The 22140-nt window shown below is 51.2% G+C and overlaps 1 protein-coding gene across 5 annotated transcripts; it reads left to right on the plus strand.

Moving 5' to 3' along the window:
- Nucleotides 1-611: 611 nt before the first annotated feature.
- On the plus strand, nt 612-21205 carry NUF2 (NUF2 component of NDC80 kinetochore complex). 5 transcript variants are annotated; one of them, XM_066255092.1, is made up of 14 exons: nt 612-706; nt 2460-2601; nt 4389-4463; nt 6264-6340; nt 8240-8301; nt 9340-9437; nt 10469-10542; nt 14382-14478; nt 15435-15497; nt 16226-16363; nt 17941-18081; nt 19636-19811; nt 20188-20323; nt 20875-21205. In XM_066255092.1, exons 2-14 carry the CDS (start codon nt 2479-2481, stop codon nt 21007-21009), a joined length of 1395 nt encoding a protein of 464 aa, XP_066111189.1. In that variant the 5' UTR covers nt 612-706; nt 2460-2478; the 3' UTR covers nt 21010-21205. The 5 variants fall into 5 exon arrangements, with proteins under 5 accessions (XP_066111189.1, XP_066111192.1, XP_066111188.1 ...); XM_066255095.1 differs by having other exon boundaries at nt 627-658; XM_066255091.1 differs by lacking the exon at nt 612-706 and adding an exon at nt 756-1324.
- The last annotated feature ends 935 nt before the right edge of the window (nt 21206-22140 follow it).

Here is a 22140-nt window from a genome sequence, read left to right on the forward strand (position 1 = left end):
GAGCGAGCATGAACACGCGGGGGCACCCCTCCGAAGGGACAGGTGACAGGTGTGGGTGTCAGCTGGTGACCAGGCCCCAACGCCTGGACATTCTCCGTGCATGTCACAGCCGACACATGGAGGCTCGCCTGGCCTCACTGGGAATATCGCATTCCGCGTGGTTCTGCTCCGTGCAAGTACTGGTTCACCGTGGTCCGCCTGGTTCTGCTCACTCGTGCAAGGGCGCCTCCCAGTGGCCACGCAGCCCATGCGCAGCGCCCCAGGGTTTGCCGTGTGAAACCCCGGAGCGTTTTCAACACGTCTGCAGCCCGTCTTTTGCACAAAATAAACACCGTGCACGACCACGTCCCGCACTGAGATGCTGGCTGTGCTATCGAACGGCGTGACCGGGCCCGCTTGCTCGTCCACAGCGACTGCAGGCCCGCCCGGGAGCGTACAGGGCTTGTACCTGTGAACCCACCCGCGAGCCCAGAGCGTTCCCCGGGCCCCAGCCCAGCCCTCTCCGTAGGAAAGGTTCCGTCTGGAATCCGCACCGTCCGCGCAGCGCAGTCTTTTGAGCCTCTCCGGCCTCCGGCGCGGCCGTTACCGGAAGTAGACGGAAGGGGCGGGGTCTGCGCGGCGGCGGCGGATTTAAAATACGACAAACGGTTGGCGCTGGGTGCGTGTGACTCTGAGAGGGGCGGCGGATTCGGCGTCGCCCGGGGCGGTGAGCACGGGCGGGGCGCTGGGGGGCCCGTGGCGGCTGGGCCGGGCTTGGGGTCGGGGGCTGGGGTCGGCCACCACCGCATTACCTACACTGTAGATCCTACAGGGCGGGCGCTCGGGAGGCCCCGACCCCCACACCCACGCGTGGGTCGGCGCCGCATTTTGCCTGAGGCTAACCCTGGACGGGGCGGGGGCGCTCCAGAGACGTCCCGGGAAAGCGGCGCGTTGTCCGCGGCCGCACGCCCGACCGGGGACACGCAGAGTCGGTGCTGGAGCGGTCCGAAGCACGGGAGTTGCCGGGTCTGGTTCCGGAGCCTACAGAACGGGAGCTTGGACCAGGCCACGGTTCAACAGATGGGGCGCCCCCCGTGCGCATGTCCGGTCCCCCAGAGGGTGGAGGTGGCCGGAGCTCCCTGAGCGGCCGGAGGCCGCAGTGCGCGCGCGCGGGATACAGTCACTGTGTGTGCGCATGCGCGCGTGAAGGTGCGCGAAGTCCGAGTCCCTGGCTGTCAGGTGAGCAGCGGCTCTGCTCGTGCGGGACAGGTGGCTGCCCTCCAGCTTGGGAGGCGGCGTCTGGGAGATGGATGAGCACGGAGTTAGCTCGGACCGGACCAGACCTGTAGGTGGGACTTAGAACAGGACGTTTCTGCGCAGCGCCAGGCAGATTCCCCGTTATCAGACCGCGCTGGGTTGGGCGTGTGGGTTTGCCCTGAGCTGTGGAATGCCATGAGGTTCTCAGTACTGGAGCAGAATGGGGCAGTGCCTGGTCGGTCACATTTGAGAGGCGCCCCGCTTTCCCTGGCCTCTTCATCCCAGATGCTAGGGAACCCAGGAGTCTGAAGAGAGGCTTTCAGAGTTGCGGTCATCTCCGCTGCTGCAGCACTTGGGCGGCTCACGTGCGCTCTGGGCTGGGGTGCGTCCCCAGGGGCACGGGCAGTCATTACCGACGGGTTCCCTGACCCAGGGGCTACTGCAGCTGCTGCTGTGGCTTTTGTGGGCGAAGGGTCAGCAAGAGGTTCTGCTGGCGGGGAGCTGCAGCCCAGCTTTCTGTGAGCAGCTCTGGGGATCGTGCGGCTCTGCGCAGGGTCTCCCTCAGTGTCGCTGCGGCTTTGACTAAAGAGCTCTGGGCACTGCATGGCGTTTAGCAGCTCGCTGGGCCTCTGCCCGGGGGACCCAGCTGGGCCCACGTCGCTGTCTGAGGACGTCAGGGGACATGGTTTTGTTTTTGCTAAGCTCTCACTGTGTTTGAAGCCTCTGCCAGCCTCTGCTTTGCTGGCCCAGGGTTTCTCTCCCGTCCTTCCTCACCTCGACCCTGATTAACCTTCTCACTGGTGCCCTCTGAGGAGGATGTCAGATCACGGCAGTGGTGTCACCTGCCCAGTGTTGCTGCTGTGGCATACTGATTCTGCATATCTTGCTTTGAGGATTAATCCTCGGGGTCAAAGTTGTTAAGCCCTGCGTCCCCCAGCCCCACTTAAACAAGAAAAACACGGTTTCTTGTCTGGTCAGCCCCCGTCCTGTTTCCCACACGGGAGAGAACAGCGCAAGGGAAGTAGGAAAGTGATGTGTTCCTTCAGAGTAAAGGGGTTTCAGGCGCTCCAGGCCGGCTGTACCAGGCTGCAGTCCCTTTCCTGTGTCTGGTGACAGCGGGCACCCGTGTGGAGCGGCTGTGGCCCTGGCCTGGCGTGTCCTGTGTGCACCAGCTTCCAGTGATGAGCGCTGTGCCCCACGCTGACTTGTCTATCTCCCTACAGGCTGCAGGAGACTCTCAAGATGGAGACCTTGTCTTTCCCCAGATACAACGTGGCTGAAATTGTGACTCATGTTCGAAACAAAATCTTAACTGGTGCTGATGGTAAAAACCTCTCTAAGAGTGACCTTTATCCCAATCCTAAGGTGAGACATGGCTGTTTGCAGGAGGCGGTGGCCTGGCAGATGGGCTAAGGGTCGGGTCTCAGGCGTGTGGGGAAGGGCTTGTCATCTAATCCAGTGGTCCCCAACCCCCGGTCTGTGGACCCATACTGGTCCTTGGGCCATTTGGTACCAGTCCACAGAGAAAGAATAAATAATTTACATTATTTCTGTTTTATTTATATTTAAGTCTGAACGATGTTTTATTTTTAAAAAATGACCAGATTCCCTCTGTTACATCCATCTAAGACTCACTCTTGACACTTGTCTCGTAAGTTCGACAATTATATATATTTAAAAATACCACAATTTTTACGCTGGTCGCATAATTTTATTTTGTGCATTTATCCATCCCACCCTAAAGGCCGGTCCGTGAAAATATTTTCTGACATTAACCGGTCTGTGGCTCAAAAAAGGTTGGGGACCACTGATCTAATCCACAGAGACTCACCTTGTGTCGCTTTTAAATAACATGAATCTTATGTGTGGGGTGAGCTCTTCATTCCACTAGGAACTTGGATGTTTAAAATGCCATTTTTTTCAAAAGAGAAAATAGATTAAACTGCAGACAGTGAAGTATACTAAATTTTTTGTAGTTTCTGGAATGGTGCTTTGAGGGTAGTGTTTATGGGCAGGGTTTGAAGGAAGTTACTCCTGTGGTTCACAAGCACAGAAGATGCCATGCTGAGAAGCAGCCCTGTGTGGAAGCTCACAGATTAATTCTCTTGCATTATGCCCCAGAGCAGGGGTCCCCAAACTACGGCCCGCAGGCCGCATGCAGCCCCCTGAGGCCATTTATCTGGCCCCCACCGCACTTCCGGAAAGGGCACCTCTTTCATTGGTGGTCAGTGAGAGGAGCACATTATCCATCTCATTAGCCAAAAGCAGGCCCATAGTTCCCATTGAAATACTGGTCAGTTTGTTGATTTAAATTTACTTGTTTTTTATTTTAAATATTGTATTCTCATTTTGTTTTTTTACTTTAAAACAAGATATATGCAGTGTGCATAGGGATTTGTTCATAGTTTTTTTTATAGTTCGGCCCTCCAACGGTCTGAGGGACAGTGAACTGGCCCCCTGTTTAAAAATTTTGGGGACCCCTGCCCCAGAGCATTACATCTGCAGTTGTTAACTGTAGTCGTCATATCTATAGTTACCACGTGACACAGAAAATTCCAGTCTCTGTGTGTTTCCTGGGCTGGTCTTGAGGTAGTGTGGGAAACACTGGTTTGACGATGTGGGGTTTTCTGATGTTGGTGCCCATTTAACTCCTAAAACGAAGGGCTCTCAAGATAAACAGACCTGTGTGTGCACAGAGCAGGTTCTGCAGGCTGACCTGCAAGATGAGACTTCAAACCCTGTCCTGCCTTTTACGTTACACCTGCTCGTAGTATTCAGCCTGATATCTGAGGTCTCTGTGGCTAGTGGCCTTTTCCTTTAAAAAGAAGATGAACCCAGCATGTGTCAGTGTCACATGCGGACCCCTGTGTGGAAGAACTGCCCCCCCACCCCGCCTTCGTGTGGCTGGGTGCTTGGGCTGGAGAGTCTTGCTCTCATCCCATGTATGAGCTTAAACAGCTGATCTTTTCTGTCACTTACTATTTATAAGCAAAATGAACGACATAAGGTGTTTTAAAATTTGGGAAAATTAAGATCTGTTTCAAGGTAACTAGAGAAATGTGTCCTGTTTTTGCACATTGTTGACTGATTGGGTGGGGGACGGTGGGACCACTCGATACGGAGTCAGCATTAACAGGTGCTTTTCCCTGCAGCCCGAGGTCCTGCACATGATCTACCTGCGGGCCTTGCAGATTGTATATGGCACACGCCTGGAGCACTTCTACATGGTGGGTCTGCTGGGCTTGGCATGCACTTTGGATTTCAGATTTTGGGGATGGGGACATCTTTATTTGTTACGGAATGAAAGGCTTGTGTACAGTGGCACTTTGAAAGGAATCTCAGGCACAGTGATGGTTTGTGGTGACAGCTTTGCAGGGAAGCTCACACACCAGTCCTTTTATTTATTTATTTACTTTTTAATTCAGTGAGAGGAGGGGAGGCAGAGAGACAGACTCTCACATGTGCCCCAACCAGGATCCACCTGGCAAGCCCACTAGGGAGCGATGTTCTGCCCATCTGGGGTGTTGCTCTGTTGATCAGCAACTGAGCTATTCTTAGCACCTGAGGCAGAGACCATGGAGTCATCCTTGGCCTTCGGGCCAACTTGCTCCAATTGAGCCATGGCTGTGGGATGAGAAGGGGAGAGGGGTGTAGCAGATGGGCACTTCTCCTGTGTGTCATGACTGGGAATCGAACCCAAGACATCCACATGCTGGGATGACACTCTACCACTGAGCCAACTGGCCAGGGCCACAACCAGTCCTGATGCAATGCAATATTTCCAGATTCACAGGCTGGCCCTTGGGGACACTGTTCTCGGGACAGTCCCCACTAGGGCAGGGAATGTGCCCAGAGAGTGAAAGCTGAGATGCAACAGCTGAGGTGTTCCTAGTGGGGGGTCCATCTTCTCTTCATAGCGTCACCTGAACAGACACTGAGACAGACTGTCCATGTCCCCACATCACTGCACATTGTGTAAAGTCACGGGCTGTCACTGTTTGCTGGGGAACCTCGCTGAGGCTTGTTCCTGTGTGTGAGACAGGCCAGCACTGTCCCGGGAGTGATAGGAGGTGGAACGCGTGCAGAAGCTGCATAGTCGTGCTGCTGCTTAGCGCCCTTCCCTGTGACCTGCGTTAAAGCCATGCTTGAGCCCCTGGGAGCCTGGGCATATCAACACTGATGGTAGCTCTAGGTCTCCACTGGCATCTGTGTGTGTTTTTCTTTATAGTCATGAGTTCGTATAACTTGGTCTTACTCTGTGATTGAGGTTTCTTTGTTATAAAGTACCATACCCCAGATTCTGAAAGGCACTGTGCCTCACTTCATCGAGTCCACGTAGAAACACCCAGTCCAGATGAATTTTGAAGAGTTTTATTGAAGAAGGAAATCTGTTAAATATGCCGGCCGCATATGGCTGACATGGGGCATAGGCCCAAATCGTGCATGCGGAGTATATTTCAGGGGCTGGTTAAATACCCTTTGACCACATACAGGTTGGGGGGCATGATAGCATGACACAATCATTAACAAGATTATAACATTTGACAAGATTTACATTACATTAACATTAACAAGATTAACATTTGTTTAGGGGATTTATAGAAAACCTTAAAACCTTCAAGGTAATACAACAATGTCATTCACAAATCCCTTTAGTGTCTATCTCTCCTCCTTTGCCAGGAGGTACACGTTAATCTCAGATTCCAGGAAGGGAGGAAGAGTTAGGATCAGTGTAGGGTGGTATGTTAATTTTGTCTCTTATTGTAAGAGTAAGGGAGTTCTTCAGATAACTTTAATCCTTTCAGAGAACTTAAAACCAAATGACCCTAGTTGTCCTTGTAAGTCAGGAGACTTCTATATTCTTTTTCCTCCATTTTCCAAAGAAAGGACAGGAAAGCCTGACCTTTTCTCCCAGAATACTAATATTAATTTGCAGCTTTTTTGGTGCCTTACAACATCTTGAGGTGAAACAGTTTTCTCACTTGTCAGGTTCATGTGTAACATGGATTTTCCTGTTTCTCCCATAGATGCCAGTGAACTCAGATGTCATGTACCCACACTTAATGGAGGGCTTCCTGCCAGTCAGCAACCTGTTCATTTACTTGTGCGTGAGGCCCTTTTGTTTTCTTCCTTTAGCTGTGTCCAGTTACATGAAGCCTTTTTTTTTTTTTTATGGAGTGAGAGAAAGAGGGGCAGAGACAGACTCCTGCATGCACCTTTGCAGGGATCTACCTGGCAAACCCACTAGGGGGTTGTAAAGCCAGGAGCCACGGCCAGGGCCACCATCACAGCCGCCCAGCCCATGCAGGTTCGCATTGGATTCGGACAGTCGGTAAAGAAACAACGGAGCCAAAAACTGATGGGCCACCATCTTTAATCCTAGCTTGCACCCAGTGGGCAAGTAAAAAATACACACTGGGCTCCAAAACCCACTCACATCCAGTGCTCACAAAGCTACTGACTTATCCGAGTTTTCTAGAATCAAAGATTTCTAGCTCACCAGACTTATTTACCTCTGTTTCCCATCTCCTTCCTTCTCCCTGCACAAACTGCACAAACTGGCTTCTCACTCAGCACTCCACCATCTTGGCTGCTTCTCCTGGCCTCCTCCACGTGGCCTCTCCCTGCTCTCTGCTCTGCTCTCTCCTCTAATGATAATCTCAGGAGCCAAGAGCAAGCTCCCGTTCTGCCCCTATTTTATAGTGTAGAAATCCAAACCTTTAATCCAATATACAAAATAGGGAAGTCTAATACAAAGTCACTTATCTGGGGCATGATGGGATTGTACCACCCCACATCAAAAAGGATGGGAAAGGCTTAATCCCAAAACCAAGCCCCAGGCTACAACGATTCTGCCTGCCCACAGCCTGCCCCCAACACACTAATATCACCTGGGTGACGGCCTCCACGTGGGCAGCACCATCTTCAACAAAGTGAGCATAATATATTTTATCTGCCCAACAGGGGTGATTCTCCTTTGCTTGGGAACCGAGCTATTGGGTGCCTAAGGTGGAGGCCATGGAGCCCTTCTCAGTGCCCGGAGCCAACTTGCTCCAAAAGAGCCATGGTTGCTGGAAGGGGAAGAAGGGGAGAAAGAAGTGAGAGCAGGAGCTATGGAGAAGCAGATGGGTACTTCTCCTGTGTGCCCAGACTGGGACTTGAACCCGGGACTTCCACATGCTGGGCCAGTGCTCTACCACTATGCAAACTGGCCAGGGCTGCCTTAAGCTTTTTTTTTTTTTTTTGTATTTTTCTGAAGTTAGAAGCAGGGAGACTCCTGTGTGTGCCCAACTGGGATCCAGCTGGCATGCCCACCAGAGAGTGATGCTCTGCCCATCTGGGGCATTGCTCTGTTGTAACTGGAGCCATTCTAGTGCCTGAGGCGGAGGCCATGGAGTCATCAGTGCCTGGGGCCAACTCGTTCCAAAAGAGCTATGGCTTTGGAGTGGGGGGGGGAGGAAGAGAAGCAAGAAAGGGAGGTATGGAGAAGCAGATGGGTGCTTCTCCTGTGTGCCCTGACCAGGATTGAACCTGGGACATCCACATACCAGGCTGACGCTCTACCACATAGCCAACTGCCCATGACCGTCTTAAGCTTTCTTAATGACATTTCTTTGGAAAAGAATGTCTGCCACCTTCCTCCCCACTCCATCCTGTAGGCACTTACAGTTGTTGGCTTTGAGCAGCACCACTGCCTTTTAAGTTGAAGTTTTAAGTGTTGTGAATGTAAGACTGTTTGAGGCGCTGCGTTCTTAAGGAGTCCCGGCACCTCTGAGCGTGTGTGTATGGGTCCTCTCCCTGCACCTGGGGGACACGTTTGATGTGCAGAAAAGCAGACGTCAGTGCTGCAGAACGTGTGTTCCAGCAGGTGCCTGACATAGTCCCGTAGTCCCGGGATGGGGTGAGGAGAGCTGGAGGTCCCATTGCAGATATGTGTGTCTGTCCTCTGGCTCCTGCAACCCCAGCACCCTGTTCAGCTCACTTTCTCTGCTCTGTCTCCCAGGAACTCATTCCTGCCCATCTGCCGGGTGAATGACTTTGAGACTTCTGACATTCTGTACCCAAGTGAGTGAGCGTCCAGGGTGCTTTACTTTCCCAACAACAGATGTGGGGGCCCAGAGGAAAGTGCACCCTATTCTTGGGGATGAGTCTTTGTGTCCTGATACTGGAATGTTGTCCTATGCAAAGCCATAGAAAACTGGTTTTCTCAGTAGTTCTTAATTCCTTTTTTTAAGTGGAACTTATAAGGGTGACAGTTTAACAAATTATTTGGATTTCAGGTGCACAATTCTGTGCACTGTGCCGTGTGTTCACCCCACCAAGTCACGTCTCGTCCATCATCCTCTGTTCCCCTCCACATTCTCCACCCCTTCCAACCCTCCCTGGACATCACCGCCCATCCCCCATGTAAAAGTGACACATTTCTTATGCTGCAGAGGGTGTCCCTCTGCTCTGGGGGCTTCCTCTGCGTTGTGTGCCGTCCCTTCCTCTGGCTCTGACCCGCTGGTAGTCCCATCTGGTGTATTTTTCATATCATAGAGTTTAGTTTTAAATTGTAAAAGTTTGATTCAAGTCTTAAAAAAAAAATTCTGTTTTCTCCTACACTGCTGATGCTTCTCTCTCCCCTGACAAGTGGAGTGTGTTTATGGAATATATTTGCAAAGGCTGAGTCAGGAAATGGAGGTTGCCTTGTCCTCTCCAAACTCTATGTTCTGTCTTCATGGCGGCAAGACCCCTGCATCTGTGACCTTCCTCCCTGGGGCTCAGCCCAAGAGCTCTGGGCTGGTGGGCTGGGTGTCGATGGGGCTCGTCACCTCAGCTTTTCCCCCTGGGGACACTGTCCTCCGTATGGCTGTCTGGCGGGTTAACATGGGAGAGGAAATAGAATTCCATCACTTTTTTGTGGCCCAAAGTGATTTGTCATCTTTAAAGTTCTTAGTGCAAAGATGATTTTGATCTTGAAGCTGGAGTACATCTTGGTTAGTTACAGCATACACATAGCTTTAGTCTGGGTCTTGAGCAGAGTATGTGGTGGGAGAGGATGAGTTTTCGTGTCCACGCTGCTTTGGCATTTTATCCAAGGGGGCTTGCTTTCTGTTTTAGAAGCAAAACGGACCAGCCGGTTTCTCAGTGGCATCATCAACTTCATCCACTTCCGGGAGGCGTGCCGTGAGACATACATGGAGTTCTTCTGCCAATACGTAAGGCTGGGGGGTGTCTGGGGCTGCACAGCAGGCCGGTGATGTCACTTATGAACCATGCATCTGTTTTGAAGTGGTTGTCACAGATGACTAATTGTAGAGTGAAACTTTTACATTTAAATGAAGCTGCAGAATGTTCTGACTGGGGAGCATTTCAGAAAGAGCTTTTCTGTGACATTGGTGACGTTAGGAGAGGCTGGGCATGTTTTTAATATGGTAGCTGAGGCTTGTTCTGCACGAGGAGACGTAGCAAAGAGGGTGGTGGGTGCTGTCCTGCCTTTGACGTTGCAGTCTGTTCTGGCTTCCTGAGCAGCAGCCTGACGGGGTCCACCGGGTCTGCCCAGCCTTGCTCTATAGCCATCAGTGCCAGTAAGTCACTCAGCAGAAAGCTCATCTGACGGCACTTAGAGAACATGGAGTGTGGTGGTCACCTATGAGCTGTCCCTCTGTCCGCAGTTTGGGGATCCCTTTTAGAAAACCCCCGAGTCGGGACGAAGCTCCAGCCATGCTGAGCTCCAGGTGCACAGAGCGCTGAGCTTGTGCCCGATGCTCCCAGCTCGCACGTGAGCCTCCCATGCGTATGCATTCACACTCACATACGCATGCAGCTAGGCCTGGCTGATGGCTTCTCATTGCCCAGCCAGCTCCGTCATCTCTATGGGGCCCTCCATGACCCCTGCCACCCCCATCACCCATGCGGAGCTGGGCGGCACTGTGTTGGGACTTCACAAGCTGGTCGTGGTTTCCCATCCATGTGCCTGACTTATCAAGGGGACTGGGCGGCTCGAGTCCAGGCACCATTAGTCTTGGGTGTTCTGGTGCTGCACACAGCGCCTGACTGGTGGCCACACACATGTGTAGAATCAGTACTGCTGCTCTTAGTGCACCCACCACAAGTGCCTGACTCACCTCAGGCCCATTTGCGGGTGAGGCTATAGAGTGAACATCCCATGGGCTGCACCGCAGGGGATTCCCGCATGCCCCTGGTGGTGTGGGAGGCACTGATGGAAGTTATGAAATTGCTTCAACAGAAGTCTTCTGTGGACCGAATGCAGCAGCTGAACACTGCACACCAGGAGGCGCTGCTGAGGCTGGAGAAACTTGAGTGAGTAGAGCAGTGTTTCCCAACCTTTTTTGTGCCATGCCCCACCTTAACCTTTCTAAAATATTTATGTCCCCCCCTATGTAACATACATAATTTTTAACATTAAAAAATTGATTTGTTCACTTAATAAACATAAATGATAGGTTCTAGGAAGAAATCACTATGAAATTGTTAACAAAACACAGTAAGTAAAATTTCAAAACATAATGAAAAACAGAAATTTAAATTCCAAATAATTTTAATACAGATTTTTCTATATTAATTTATTATTTTAATTTAGTGTGATCCTTGCGCTTGATGCTTGCTGCACAGAGATTTTATATTAGGTTCCAATTTGGTTAGCTTTAGTCTCAAGTCTCCACGTTGTGTTATATCCAGCCGATTTCTTTTTTTTTTTTACCAGTAAATCATTTATAGCACTAAATCCACATTCAGGTAAAAATGAAGATGGAAATGGTAGCAATAGTTTTCTTGCACATTTGGTTGAATTTGGGTATTTGATTTCTGTTTCCTCACAAAGCCATGCCAGCGCTCCTTTGATATTAAATAAAGCTTTAACTGACTCATCATTTTGCAATTCTGTGAGTTCTTCTTGATACTGCATATTTGATATATCAGACAAATCCACTAACATTGGCTGCATCATCCATGTTGGGAAATCAATTTGTTTTAAATCAGAAAATCTTTCTTTTAAATCAGCCGATAGAATATTCAAATGATTGACAATAACAAGTAAAGCGGTATCAGTTATTTCACATTTTTGGAGCCAATGAAACTGTTTAAAGTTTTTGTTGTTAATATGTTTCTGACATAACTCAATATTGGTAATGAAACCAAATAGCTTTGCTTTTGCATCAACAAGAGTTTTATTTGTTCCTTGAAGTTGCTTATTTAATATATTTAGTTTTTCAAAGATATCGGCTAAATAACTCACCAATGCTTTACCATCTATTGTTAACAGATACTTCATTTCAGGTTTGTCGCTTAAAAAATCACTAAGAGTATCAAACAGTTACATAAATCTTTTCAAACAGTTTCTTTTAGATAGCCATCTTACTTCAGTATGAAGCAAAAGTCTCACATGGTCTTCATTTTGTTCTTCACAAAATAGCTTGAAAAGACGCTCACATTTGGCACTAGCTTTAATAGCATGAACACACTTTATTACTGTATGTAGTACTTCATTCAGAACAGGCGAGATGTTTTTAGCTACCAAGTTTTCCCTATGAATAACACAATGCACAAGAATCATTTCTGGATTCGCATCTTTCATCAATTTTAAGCAGCCATTTTTCTTGCCCATCATATTGGGAGCACCATCTGCAGCACAAGATGTTCTATTTTTCATTGGTATATCATTGACATCTAAGTAGTTTTTTTAGCTTATTATATATATCTTTGGAGGTAGTGGTGCTTTCTAATCTTTTACAGAACAACATTTCTTCAGCAAAATGTCCTTTATCAATATATCTTACGTAAGTTATCAATACTGCCTCACTGTCTCTCAAAGTTGATTCATCCATTCGCAAGGAGAATTTTCTTGTTTTCAGCTTTTCAATAAGTTTTTCAATATCCTCACTCATTTCGTCTATTCTTCTGCTAACAGAATTGTTACTGAGTGGCATAGCTTTTACATCTTTGTCATCTTTTTCAAGAACCATTTTAAGAAATGCTGATATTGACGGTTTTATTAAATTCTCTCCTATAGTGTGATTTTCTCCAGTTTTAGCAATGAGTAAAGAAATTTGATAACTAGCCTCAAGAACACGATTATTAGTTGAAGTATGAGCAGTAAATAGAGACTTTAATGTTGTTCTTTTTTCAAAAATTTTCTTTAAAGTTTTAAAGTAACTCAAATCTGAATTAATATGAGCACTATGTTTCGCCTTCAAATGCGCCTCAAGACGACCTCGTTTCATTGATTCGTTGGTCAAGCATTGCTGGCATAAAAAAAAGGAATCCGCTCATCGTGAACAGCGGGTATGAACCCAAATTTTAAATATTCCTCCGAATATTGACGAGTTTTTTTCTTGCTTGCACCACTCATTTTACTATGGGCTATAAGAAATAAAAATAAGATCAATTAAAAACTTATATTAAAATATGTGTTAAAATATATTCAATGTGACATAGAGTAAACGTATACTAAAAATTCATATTTATTTAAATGTATATAACACATTTACTACACTACCACCGCAGATCAAAAGGTATCTATATTTTTTCCACTTGACAAAATTTTCTGGAAAGTTATGCTTCTAAAATTAAAATTGTCGTGCATGCACTATTATAGTCCCAATAATATTTATAAAATATTATTGCTTTCTAGCCCTGATGCAAGAAGTACTTAATAAAGAGTTTAATATTGATAAAAATAAAATCAAATACTTACCAATTATATCTATACAATATATATATGTATATTTATTAAATCAACGAGCTTTTACAACAGTTTTGACTGACACTTATTTCAAATTAACACCAACTGAATGATGTGAAACACTACAGAAGTTGCAATGGGCCAATTAGGTGAGAATAACTGCGTTGTTTAGCGAGTTTTTAAAACGTCCGGGGTTCCCCGCGGCAGACGGCACGCTCCGCGGTGAACCCAGGACGAAGTTTACTTGACCACGCCAATCATCCAGTTGATATTTTGGTCTCGTCAAACGAAATTATACTTAATAATTATTTACCGCAATTATTTAAGAATTGCATTTTTTGTTAAATTTGGCACCGATATCTATCATTGCATTTAAATGGCCCGAGGCGAAAGAGTTAAAGTCATGTCGAGTCCATTTTCAAATTGTCCCCCTTAACTATCGAATTGCCCCACTGTGGGGTGTGGGCCCCATGTTAGCAAACACCGGATTAGAGGGTTCGCGGAGGAGGCTCACGCATCCTTGGTCGCAGAGCAGCCCACGGGCAGCATGGACAGCTCCATCTCAGCTCGCATGTCCTGACGTGTACCTCCCCTGTGCTCACTTAGCACAGGGCGTATGCTTTTGCTTCTTTCCTGCTGTCAGTGCATGAGCCAGACACACCCAACAGGAGCTCATTCTCCTGAGCTGCCCTGCACATGTTCGGCTCCGCGGGCAGGCAGTGCTGTCCGGAGTCCACTCCTGCAGCTCGGGCATGCTCTGTTCTGACTCAGGTTGAGTGGGAGAAGGGACTTTTTGCAAGCCAATCCCTTGGCCTCCTGTGTTCAATTTGGCCCCAATGGGCTTCTGTCCCTTGGACGTGTCAGAACCGCTGGAGGGAGCTGGCGGGTCAAACGATGCATCAGGTCAAACGATGGGAATGGTGTCAGCATGTGTGGTCGAGCGGTTCCGTCTCCTGCTTTGAGCTGTGATGTGTCCCAGTGTCCATAGAACCTGTGAGCTGACAAGGAAGGGACATGGACATGGGCGTGGGCCGAGGTTGTACAGGGGATGTACAGAGGATGCACAGGGCTGGTTAGACATCCTCAGAGAGCATTCAACTCACTGGCGGTCGGGTTGGACACTGAGGTAGCAGTGCCACGCTGCATTTGGGACCCAGGCCGACAACCTCCTGTGGGGATGGGGGTGGGGTCTCAGGAAAGGCGAGGAGGCAGTGGCAGGAGCTGCGGGAGCAGACATGGCTGCAGGAAGGGGACCGCGTCTGCATTCCCAGGAGCGTTAGAGGGTGGCATGCGATCCTCACGGAGACCTGCTGTGGGCAGCGAGGGAGCTGTCTGCTCAACGTCTCCAGGCACCGTCTGTGGGTGCCCGGAGCTCCGACACAGAGAGCTCCTTGGACCCAGCGGGCAGAGGCTGGCTGGGCTGCTGGGTGCATAGTGTGTTACCTCCCTCTGTCCCCAGCTCTGTCCCGGCCGAGGAACAGGCCGAGTTCCAGCAGCTGTCCGGAGAGATTCAGGAGCTGCAGCAGCTGCTGAATCAGGACTTCCGACAGAAAACGGTATGTGGTTGGAGACCTTGGCACTGAGGACGGTGCTTCTGTGGATCCGGCTGGGGGGTGGGTGTGTGGGACATGTAGTGGCTGTTCGGTGACCAAACAGCGTGACCTCTGCCCGTGTGGGCTTCTGTAAGGCAGTGTTTCAACCACTGGTCTGTGGACCAGTGCTGGTACACCAGAAATTTCACACTAGTCTGTGAAAGAGTTAACCACTCTGATGTATGAGTACTACAGACCCAGTGGTCATAGACTGGAGCCTTTGCACTGGTCCACGGACCAGTGGGTGAGAAGCACTATTGTGGGACAGACGTTTCTGTCAGCCATGTCAGACGAGGGTATTTATTTGTGGTGCCATGGTGATGTGCTCTTGTAGGCTAGTTTTTTAGGGTTTTCCTACACCTAACCCTGCTGTCCCCTACCAGTGCTGGCAATCTGGGGACCACAGCAATGTCTCCTGGGTGCTTCTCGGTACTTTAAAGTTTCCAGGGAAATGAGTGCTCAACGTCTGTGTGTCCCTTGCTGCCTGAACCACCAGTTCACGAGAGCTCAGGAAGAATATGAGCCCTGTCCTCTGCCTTCCGTGTATGAGCCTGGGGTCTTGGCACTTGCTCTGATAAACAGCAGTAGTCGTGACAGTTGTGGGGCGGGACTGAGGCTCTGCGTTCCGAGCTGTGGGTGCGCACCCTGCTCCGCAGTCCTGTGTGCTTAGGGAAAACGTGAGCCTTTTCCTGTGAGTCTGGGCCACCAGGTTGTCAGCTGTCACTGCTTAGGCAGTTACTGGGACTGAGTCGCTCCATGGGGAGCTGTGGGCACCTCTCCTGCAGGGGGGAGGCATCGTGAACAGTTCGAGGGTGTCTGGTCTACTCCACTCACGCTGCCCTTGCCTGTTGGGTGACGCAGCACTGAGGAGCTACAGCTAGGCGCTGAGGATGAGAACACGCTGCCCTCCTGTCCCTTAGGTGTCACTGCAGGACAGGAATGCCCAGAAGAAGTCCGACATTCTGGAGAAGACCAAGCAGCTGGTGAGCACTCCTGTCCGCAGCACTGGGTGGGCATGGGTGTGCAGGAGCGTCACCGTGTGTGTCAGGTACCCCCAGTGAGACTCACTGAGATTCTTTAATACTCTATTGATTGACTTTGGGGGGGTTAGAAGGGGGGAGCGGGAAGCATCAACTCATAGTAACTGCTTCTCATATGTGCCTTGAGCAGACAGGCCTGGGGTTTTGAGCTGGCAACCTCAGTGTTCCAGGTTGAGGCTCTGTCCACTGTGCCAGGGCAGGCCTCTGACCTTCCTCCATAGCCTCTCAGTGCTGTCCCTGTGTGTGGGTCCTGGAAGGACAGAGTCATGGTCTTGCCCCCTGTGCCCAGTGAGTCAAGAAACCCCCGAGACGTGTGAGGACAGTGTGGCCGTACACCCGCACATGGACGGGAGGGCTGGGGCAGGTGGTGACTGCCAGGAGCACCATGTGGATGGAGTCCCCACTCAGGACCAGATGACCAGCCTGCCTGGTGCCGTGGGGTGTGCAGGGAGGTGACACTGGAGAAGGGCTGAGGGACGACCTCCCGTCTTGCTGAGAAGCCCAGTCTTGGGCCTGGACACACACGTGAGCCCCGAGTCAGGAAGGGGAGGCCGTCAGTTAGTTTTGCCCCCAGGACAAGGAACAGGGACCCGCCTCTGTCCTTGTTTGCATCACTGCAATGGGGAGTCACCAGTTCTGTTGTTGTTTCTAATGCATAGTGTTCTCCACAGAATGAAGTAAAGTTATCAGTGGTTTCTTTGAAAGAAGTACAAGAGAATTTGAAAGCAAAAATTGTGGATTCTCCAGAGAAGTTAAAGAATTACAAAGAGAAAATGAAAGATACTGTCCAGAGGCTTAAAAATTCCAGGGTGAGTTTCCTTCTTACTGGACCATGTTTGTCTCGTCAGCGGCTCTGGTGTAGCGGTGTGCTAGCATTCTGGTTCTGGGGCGACTGGACCTCCCGACAAGCATCAGGCCTTGTCTCTGAGGAGATTTCAGACGGAGGTTCAGTATGCATTATGCTGTCGCGGCTTTGCCCTGGGGCCTCGCGAGTCCTGGGGACTTCAGTGTAAGGGAGAGGCAGTGAGCAGCTTTAGCTGCAGTTGTAATAGACTTGAACAGGGACTGCGGGAGTGTTGGCCTGCGGGTGGGGGCGGGGTGTGAGTACCTGTGCCTTTGCTCGGCATTGCTGTAAACGCAGAGCTGTTCCTGCTCCAGGAATGGAAAGTGCTTCAGTGGTGTGGGCAGAGGGGGGGTGCTGACCTCCTGGTGACCATGTGCCTGGGGCCTGCGGCACAGGGACAGCGTGCAGGCACTCTGAGGTCGCAGGGAGCAAGGGCTGGGCAGAGCGTGATGCCTGCGAGGGAGAGTGGCCGCTGGGTGGGGGACAGGCGGAGGCCTAGGGCCTGGGCGCCGGCCGTGACCTACAGAGGCGGGTGACCCGGGGCCTGGAGTCCGGGCGGTGCTGGGCAGGTGGGCTCTGAGTTTGCTAGGTCATGGCCTCCACAGGGACAGGTGGAGCAGCTGGGGCAGTAGAAGGGGTGGGCCACTTAGCATCTCTTACAGGTTTTATAAACTAGTAATTAAAGGACACTGCGGTTCGTCCCTGAAGTTGTTATTCAGGTCATTCCTGATTATTAACAGCACACAGGAGTAGACAAAGTCACGAAGACAGAAATGAGAGCCCCAGAGGATGTGTGTTTGGGGACAAGAGTGGATTCATTAGTGAACAGTTCTGGTTCAGTTGACTGTTCATCTGGAAACAGCAAGTTGGGTCTATACCAGCACCATTTACAAAACTGAATTTTAACCTGATTAAAAATGTAAAAAGTTAGCAATTTGAGAAATTTTAGGGTAACAGTAGTATAATCTTGGTCTGCGGTGGATTTTTAAAATCAAGATTGGAAACCAAAGAGCTCTAGAGAACAGTGCAGCTACGGAACGGGTCTGTGATGCATGGGGCGAGGACAGGGGTCGATCCTGTCCATCACGGGCACGGTGTGGACGAGGGGGGGGAACTAGTCCTCTGAGGCCGGCCCATGCTGAGGGGACGGTAGGGGAGAGAGGCGATGTGACTGTGCTCACCTCTGTCCCCTCCTGACTCTGGAACAAGAATGGTCTCTGTTGTAAAATGAGCTACAGCGGTAGTTCTCAGAGACCTGAGGCCATCTGATGCTGATCATCAGCTGTCACGGCTGATGTGGGTGGCGGCAGTGATAGCAGAAACGGGGTCTTCTCAGAGCCTTGAGAATACTTGGGGTTATTTAGTAATATGAAGGTGTCTGCCTGTGTCCACGCTGTGTGGCCCTGGAAGTGTTCCTGCATGTGGGTCACTCACTAGCACTCCCGGGGCTCTGCCCTGAGAGGCAGACCTGCAGCAGGGTGGACACAGGCACTGCTGCAGGTTGTCAGGGAGATGTCAGGCCGCGTCTGTTTCCTCCCAAAGCAAGAGGTTATGGAGAAGTACGAGCTGTACCGCGACTCGGTGGACGGGCTGCCGTCCTGCCAGCTGGAGGTGCAGCTCTACCAGAAGAAGCTGCAAGACCTGGCGGACAACAGGGACAAGCTGGCTGCCATCCTGAAGGAGGTGCGTCTGCTCATGGCGGCATCTGCTGCTCAGTCTCTGGGTGGCTTTCCTCTCTTTCTGGGAAACTGGAAGGTCCCTCTGTTGTGTCCTGGGGCCTGTGTGTGCCCTGTGCGGGGGGGGGGGGGGAGGTTCTTCTGGGCTGGTGCAGGCCTTTCTTCCCAAATGGGGGAGGGGGAAAAACGTCACGGACAAGACCTGTATTTCAAAACCCGTCACAGGAGTTAAATCCACATTAGCAGTAGTGAGGGAGCCGTGACCACAGTGAAGTGAGTATGAAGCTGTGATTACGGAGCCCTGAGAATTCAGCTGTAAGATTAGAGCCCTGAACACAAAGTAATGAGCTCAGAGCAGTGAGCTCAGAACTCTGATCTCAGAGCTCAGACCACAGCACAGAGAAGTCAGCAGAGAGAGAAAACAGAGTCTTCAGTACAGAGCAGAGAGGACAGGGCAGTGAGCACAGAGCACTGAGCTCTTAGAGCTGTGAGATCAGCAGTCAGCACAGAGCAGAGTACAGAACTGGGAACTCAAGAGTTGTGTGCACAGAGGAGGCAGTACACACCTCAGGAGTGAGCACAGGCCTTTGACCTCAAAGTTGTGAGCTTAGAGCTGTGAGCACCGAGGAGTCAGCGCAGAGCAGTCAGCTCAGCTGTGAGCACAGAGCACAGAACTGAGAGCTCAGAGCAGAGAGCATAGAACTCAGATAAGTTAGCTCAGACCTTTGAGCACAGGGCAGTGAGCTCAGAGCTGTGAGCAAAAAGCACTGAACACAGAGCTATGAGCACAGAGCACTAAACACAAAGCAGTCAGCATAGAGCACAGGGCAGTGAGCTCAGAACTCTGAGCACAGCACGGAATGCAGAGCAGGCAGCACAGAGCACAGAGCTGTGACTACAGAGCAGAGAGCACCAGAGCAATGAGTTCAGAGCTGTGAGCAAAGAGCACTAAGCACAGAGCTGTCAGCACAGAGCACAGGGCAGTGAGCTCAGAGTTGTGATCATGGAGCAGTCAGCACAGAGGTTGTGTAGGACCCCTGTAGTCTGAGGCAGTGGGACTCAGTGAGGGCCGTGTTTTCCAGGAGGCAGGCAGCATCATTTATGTCCTCCGAGCCCAACTCTTGCCTAATGCTGCCTGTCACCTCCACCTTCACAGGGCATTTGATGAGGGTTCTGTGTCGCTGTCATAGGGGTGGCAGGCTTGATGCCCAGGTCCGTTCTGAGCTTCCCCCTCCCATGAGTGTCCTGGAGATCCATGCTCTGACGCTGGCCACCCTGTTCGGTGTCACCCCTGCCCTTCCGCCTGCACAGTCTAGCCCTCACCACAACCGGTCTCTGGGTCCCTCTGCTGAGTGCTGTGCTGGCGAGGGGGCTAGGGACCAGTGGCAGGTTCCTCCCTGTCCCTGTGCCTCTGCTGTCCCCCGTCAGCCTGTGTTCTATGCGGGTGCGGGTATCAACGGTTTATCTTTTCTCAAAGCTGCACTTGATTGTAGTTGTCCATAAAGAGTAGTCGCTCATGTCGGTTGTTAAGTTGGCTGGTTGTGCTCTGTCCCGCCGACAGAACCTGACGCTGGAGGACCAGATCGAGAGCGGTGAGTCGGATGTGAAGAAGCTGAAGGCGGAGGAGAACTCTCTGCGCCGGCTGCTAAATGTGAAGAAGGAGAAGCTCGCCACTGCGCAGCTGCGCATCCACAAGCAGCAGGAGGACCTGAAGCAGTACAAGCACGCGGTGATCCAGTGAGTGCACGGGCCGGGTCGGACCGAGCCCGGGCGGCCAGGGATGCTGCCCTATACCCTGTGCCCTCCGCCCCGCCCCCACGCCCCTGGGCTCAGCGTTGCTGCCAGTGCAGGATCTCCCCTCCGGGCCTGTCCTCCTGCGGACAGCGCGGAGGGCGGGTGGGGCGCACAGACCTGGCTGATGGGGCTCCCCGCCCACACCCCTAGACATGAGGGCAGGGTGGGCGGATCAGGGCTCCCGCAGGTGCAGCGCCCAGCAGGGTCTCTGCTTCACACCTGGAGGAGGGCTGAGGTCCCTCTGGGGGTGATGTTGGAGGTCACTGCATGCTGGTTCGATGCTGAGGGAGTCCCTCCTGCCTGTGTCCGCCCTCTGCAGGGACTGCAATAAGGTTCAGGAGAAAAGGGGTGCCGTCTTTGAGCGGATCACCTCCATCAGTCAGGATATCCAGAAAATCAAGTTTTCTATTCAGCAACTTCGAGACACTGCAGAGCGGGAGAGACTCAAGTCCCAGGTGAGTGCTGGTGGGAAGGCAGTTTCAGGGAACCCCACGCGCACGAGTGGGGTAGGTTGCCCTGGGCCCCAACCTCGGCCTCTGTCCCCGGGGCCCCCTTAGTGCACCACCCCCCACAAATATGTGTGAGCTGTCACCTGGGCCACAGTAGGTCATTACCAGACCCCGCTGTGCAGTGGGAGGGATATCCCACTCCCCGGGTGCTGGCTGGGTCCGGGCTGTGCCACTGTGTGAGTGTCCTGCTGTCACCCGCTATGGTCTTCACGGCAGAGATGGGAGCCCAGGTTAACACCTCTGACGTCAGTGACGGCGTTGCAGGGAGGCTTACCCGGACGTGCTATGTGGCCCTTAGTGCCTGCTCTCACAGCAGGGTGGATGTGGTTGTTGCCTGGTGGGTGTGGTGGCCGTGGCTCCGGGTGGATCCACTGTCCGGCTCCTCCCTTTACCCTCCCTCCAGCGCAGTCCCGGGGTCTCGGGCTCTGGGTGTGCCGAGGGGGCCAGTCCACTGTCATAGGCTGTGTCCGCATGACGCTGTCTCCCTTACCCCCTAGGAAATATTTCTCACCTTGAAAGGTGCGCTGGAGAAGTACCACGAGGGCATCGAGAAGGCGACCGAGGAGGGCCGAGTGGACCTGGTGGAGAAGATGGCCGAGCTGAGGAAGGGCATGTCCAGGCTGCCCACCTGACCACCCGAAGGGCCATGCGGACACTTGCTGGGTCTCACTGTTGTCTGTGACTGAACGTGGGCGCTAATGGGCGTGTCAGAAGTGCCGGATAACATCGGTACACTCACTTTTGTATCCTCACAGCTTATTACTTTGTAGGGTAAGGCACTGAATATAGACTGTGACTCACATAATAAAGTGGTGTGGCTGCCCGTGATCTCCATTTCCTATGTGGTGGCACAGAGCCCAGCTGTGTTTCTGTACACCAGTAACAAGGCACGGGAAGGGGAAATAGAACAGTCCCATCACTGTTGCAGCAGAAAGCATGTAACGCCCTGGAGCACGCTGACCCTGAGGTGACCAGCCTGCACTCTGAGACTGGGGGGAAAAGTGAACGAAATGCAAGTAGGTCACAGTGGGACGCTGGTGTGAACTGTCCCTGCCGCTGAAACACCACCGTCAGAACCCAGTGGCTCTCAGAGCAACTCATCCTAAGTGCCAGTGGAACCACAAAGGACCCCAAATAGCCAAAGAAATTTTAAGAAAAAAATGGAGGTTAGTAGCATGCTCCCTGACACCAGATTATGTTCTAAAGTTACAAGCAGAGCAGCATGGCGCCGGAATAAGACATCAGTGGACTAGAAAGCCCAGGAACATGGCCTGGCCGAGATGGTCTATCCACAATGGGGAGAGACGGGCTCTTCTGTCAGCTGTGCTGGGGCGAAGGAACACAGGCGAACTGAAGTGACCGCTCGCTCCCACCACGTACAAAAATAAACTTCATATGGATGAAAGACAAACGTAAGGCACAAAACCACAGAACTAGAGGAAAACACAGGTACCACTTAGTACCTTTTTGGGTAGGTCTTTGACAAGGCACCGTAAACAAATGGGATTGTCAGAAGAGCTTCTTCCATAGTAAAGGACATCAACACAGTGCAAACGTAACCTAGTGGTTAGAACATAGTCACCAATGACATCAGATCAAGGGTTAATATCCAAAATATATATTAAACTGTGCAACTCCACATGCATAACACACACACACACACAAACATCCAATTTAGAAATGGGCAGAAGCTCTGAATTCAATGATTTCTCCAAAGGACATGCAGACGCCCAATGCTCAATGTCACTCATCATCAGAGAGAT

This window comes from Saccopteryx bilineata, chromosome 2, assembly GCF_036850765.1.
Source record: "Saccopteryx bilineata isolate mSacBil1 chromosome 2, mSacBil1_pri_phased_curated, whole genome shotgun sequence".
In the NCBI taxonomy this organism is placed as follows: domain Eukaryota; kingdom Metazoa; phylum Chordata; class Mammalia; order Chiroptera; family Emballonuridae; genus Saccopteryx; species Saccopteryx bilineata.

What these genes read in the sequence shown, in the direction of transcription:
- NUF2 (XM_066255091.1), top strand. Translation starts at nt 1,080, where the DNA reads ATGTCCGGTCCCCCAGAGGGTGGAGGTGGCCGGAGCTCCCTGAGCGGC. An exon ending in GCCTGGAGCACTTCTACATG is followed by an intron (nt 4,464 to 6,263) that starts GTGGGTCTGCTG and finishes TTTCTCCCATAG; the next exon opens with ATGCCAGTGAACTCAGATGT. An exon ending in AGGACTTCCGACAGAAAACG is followed by an intron (nt 14,479 to 15,434) that starts GTATGTGGTTGG and finishes CCTGTCCCTTAG; the next exon opens with GTGTCACTGCAGGACAGGAA.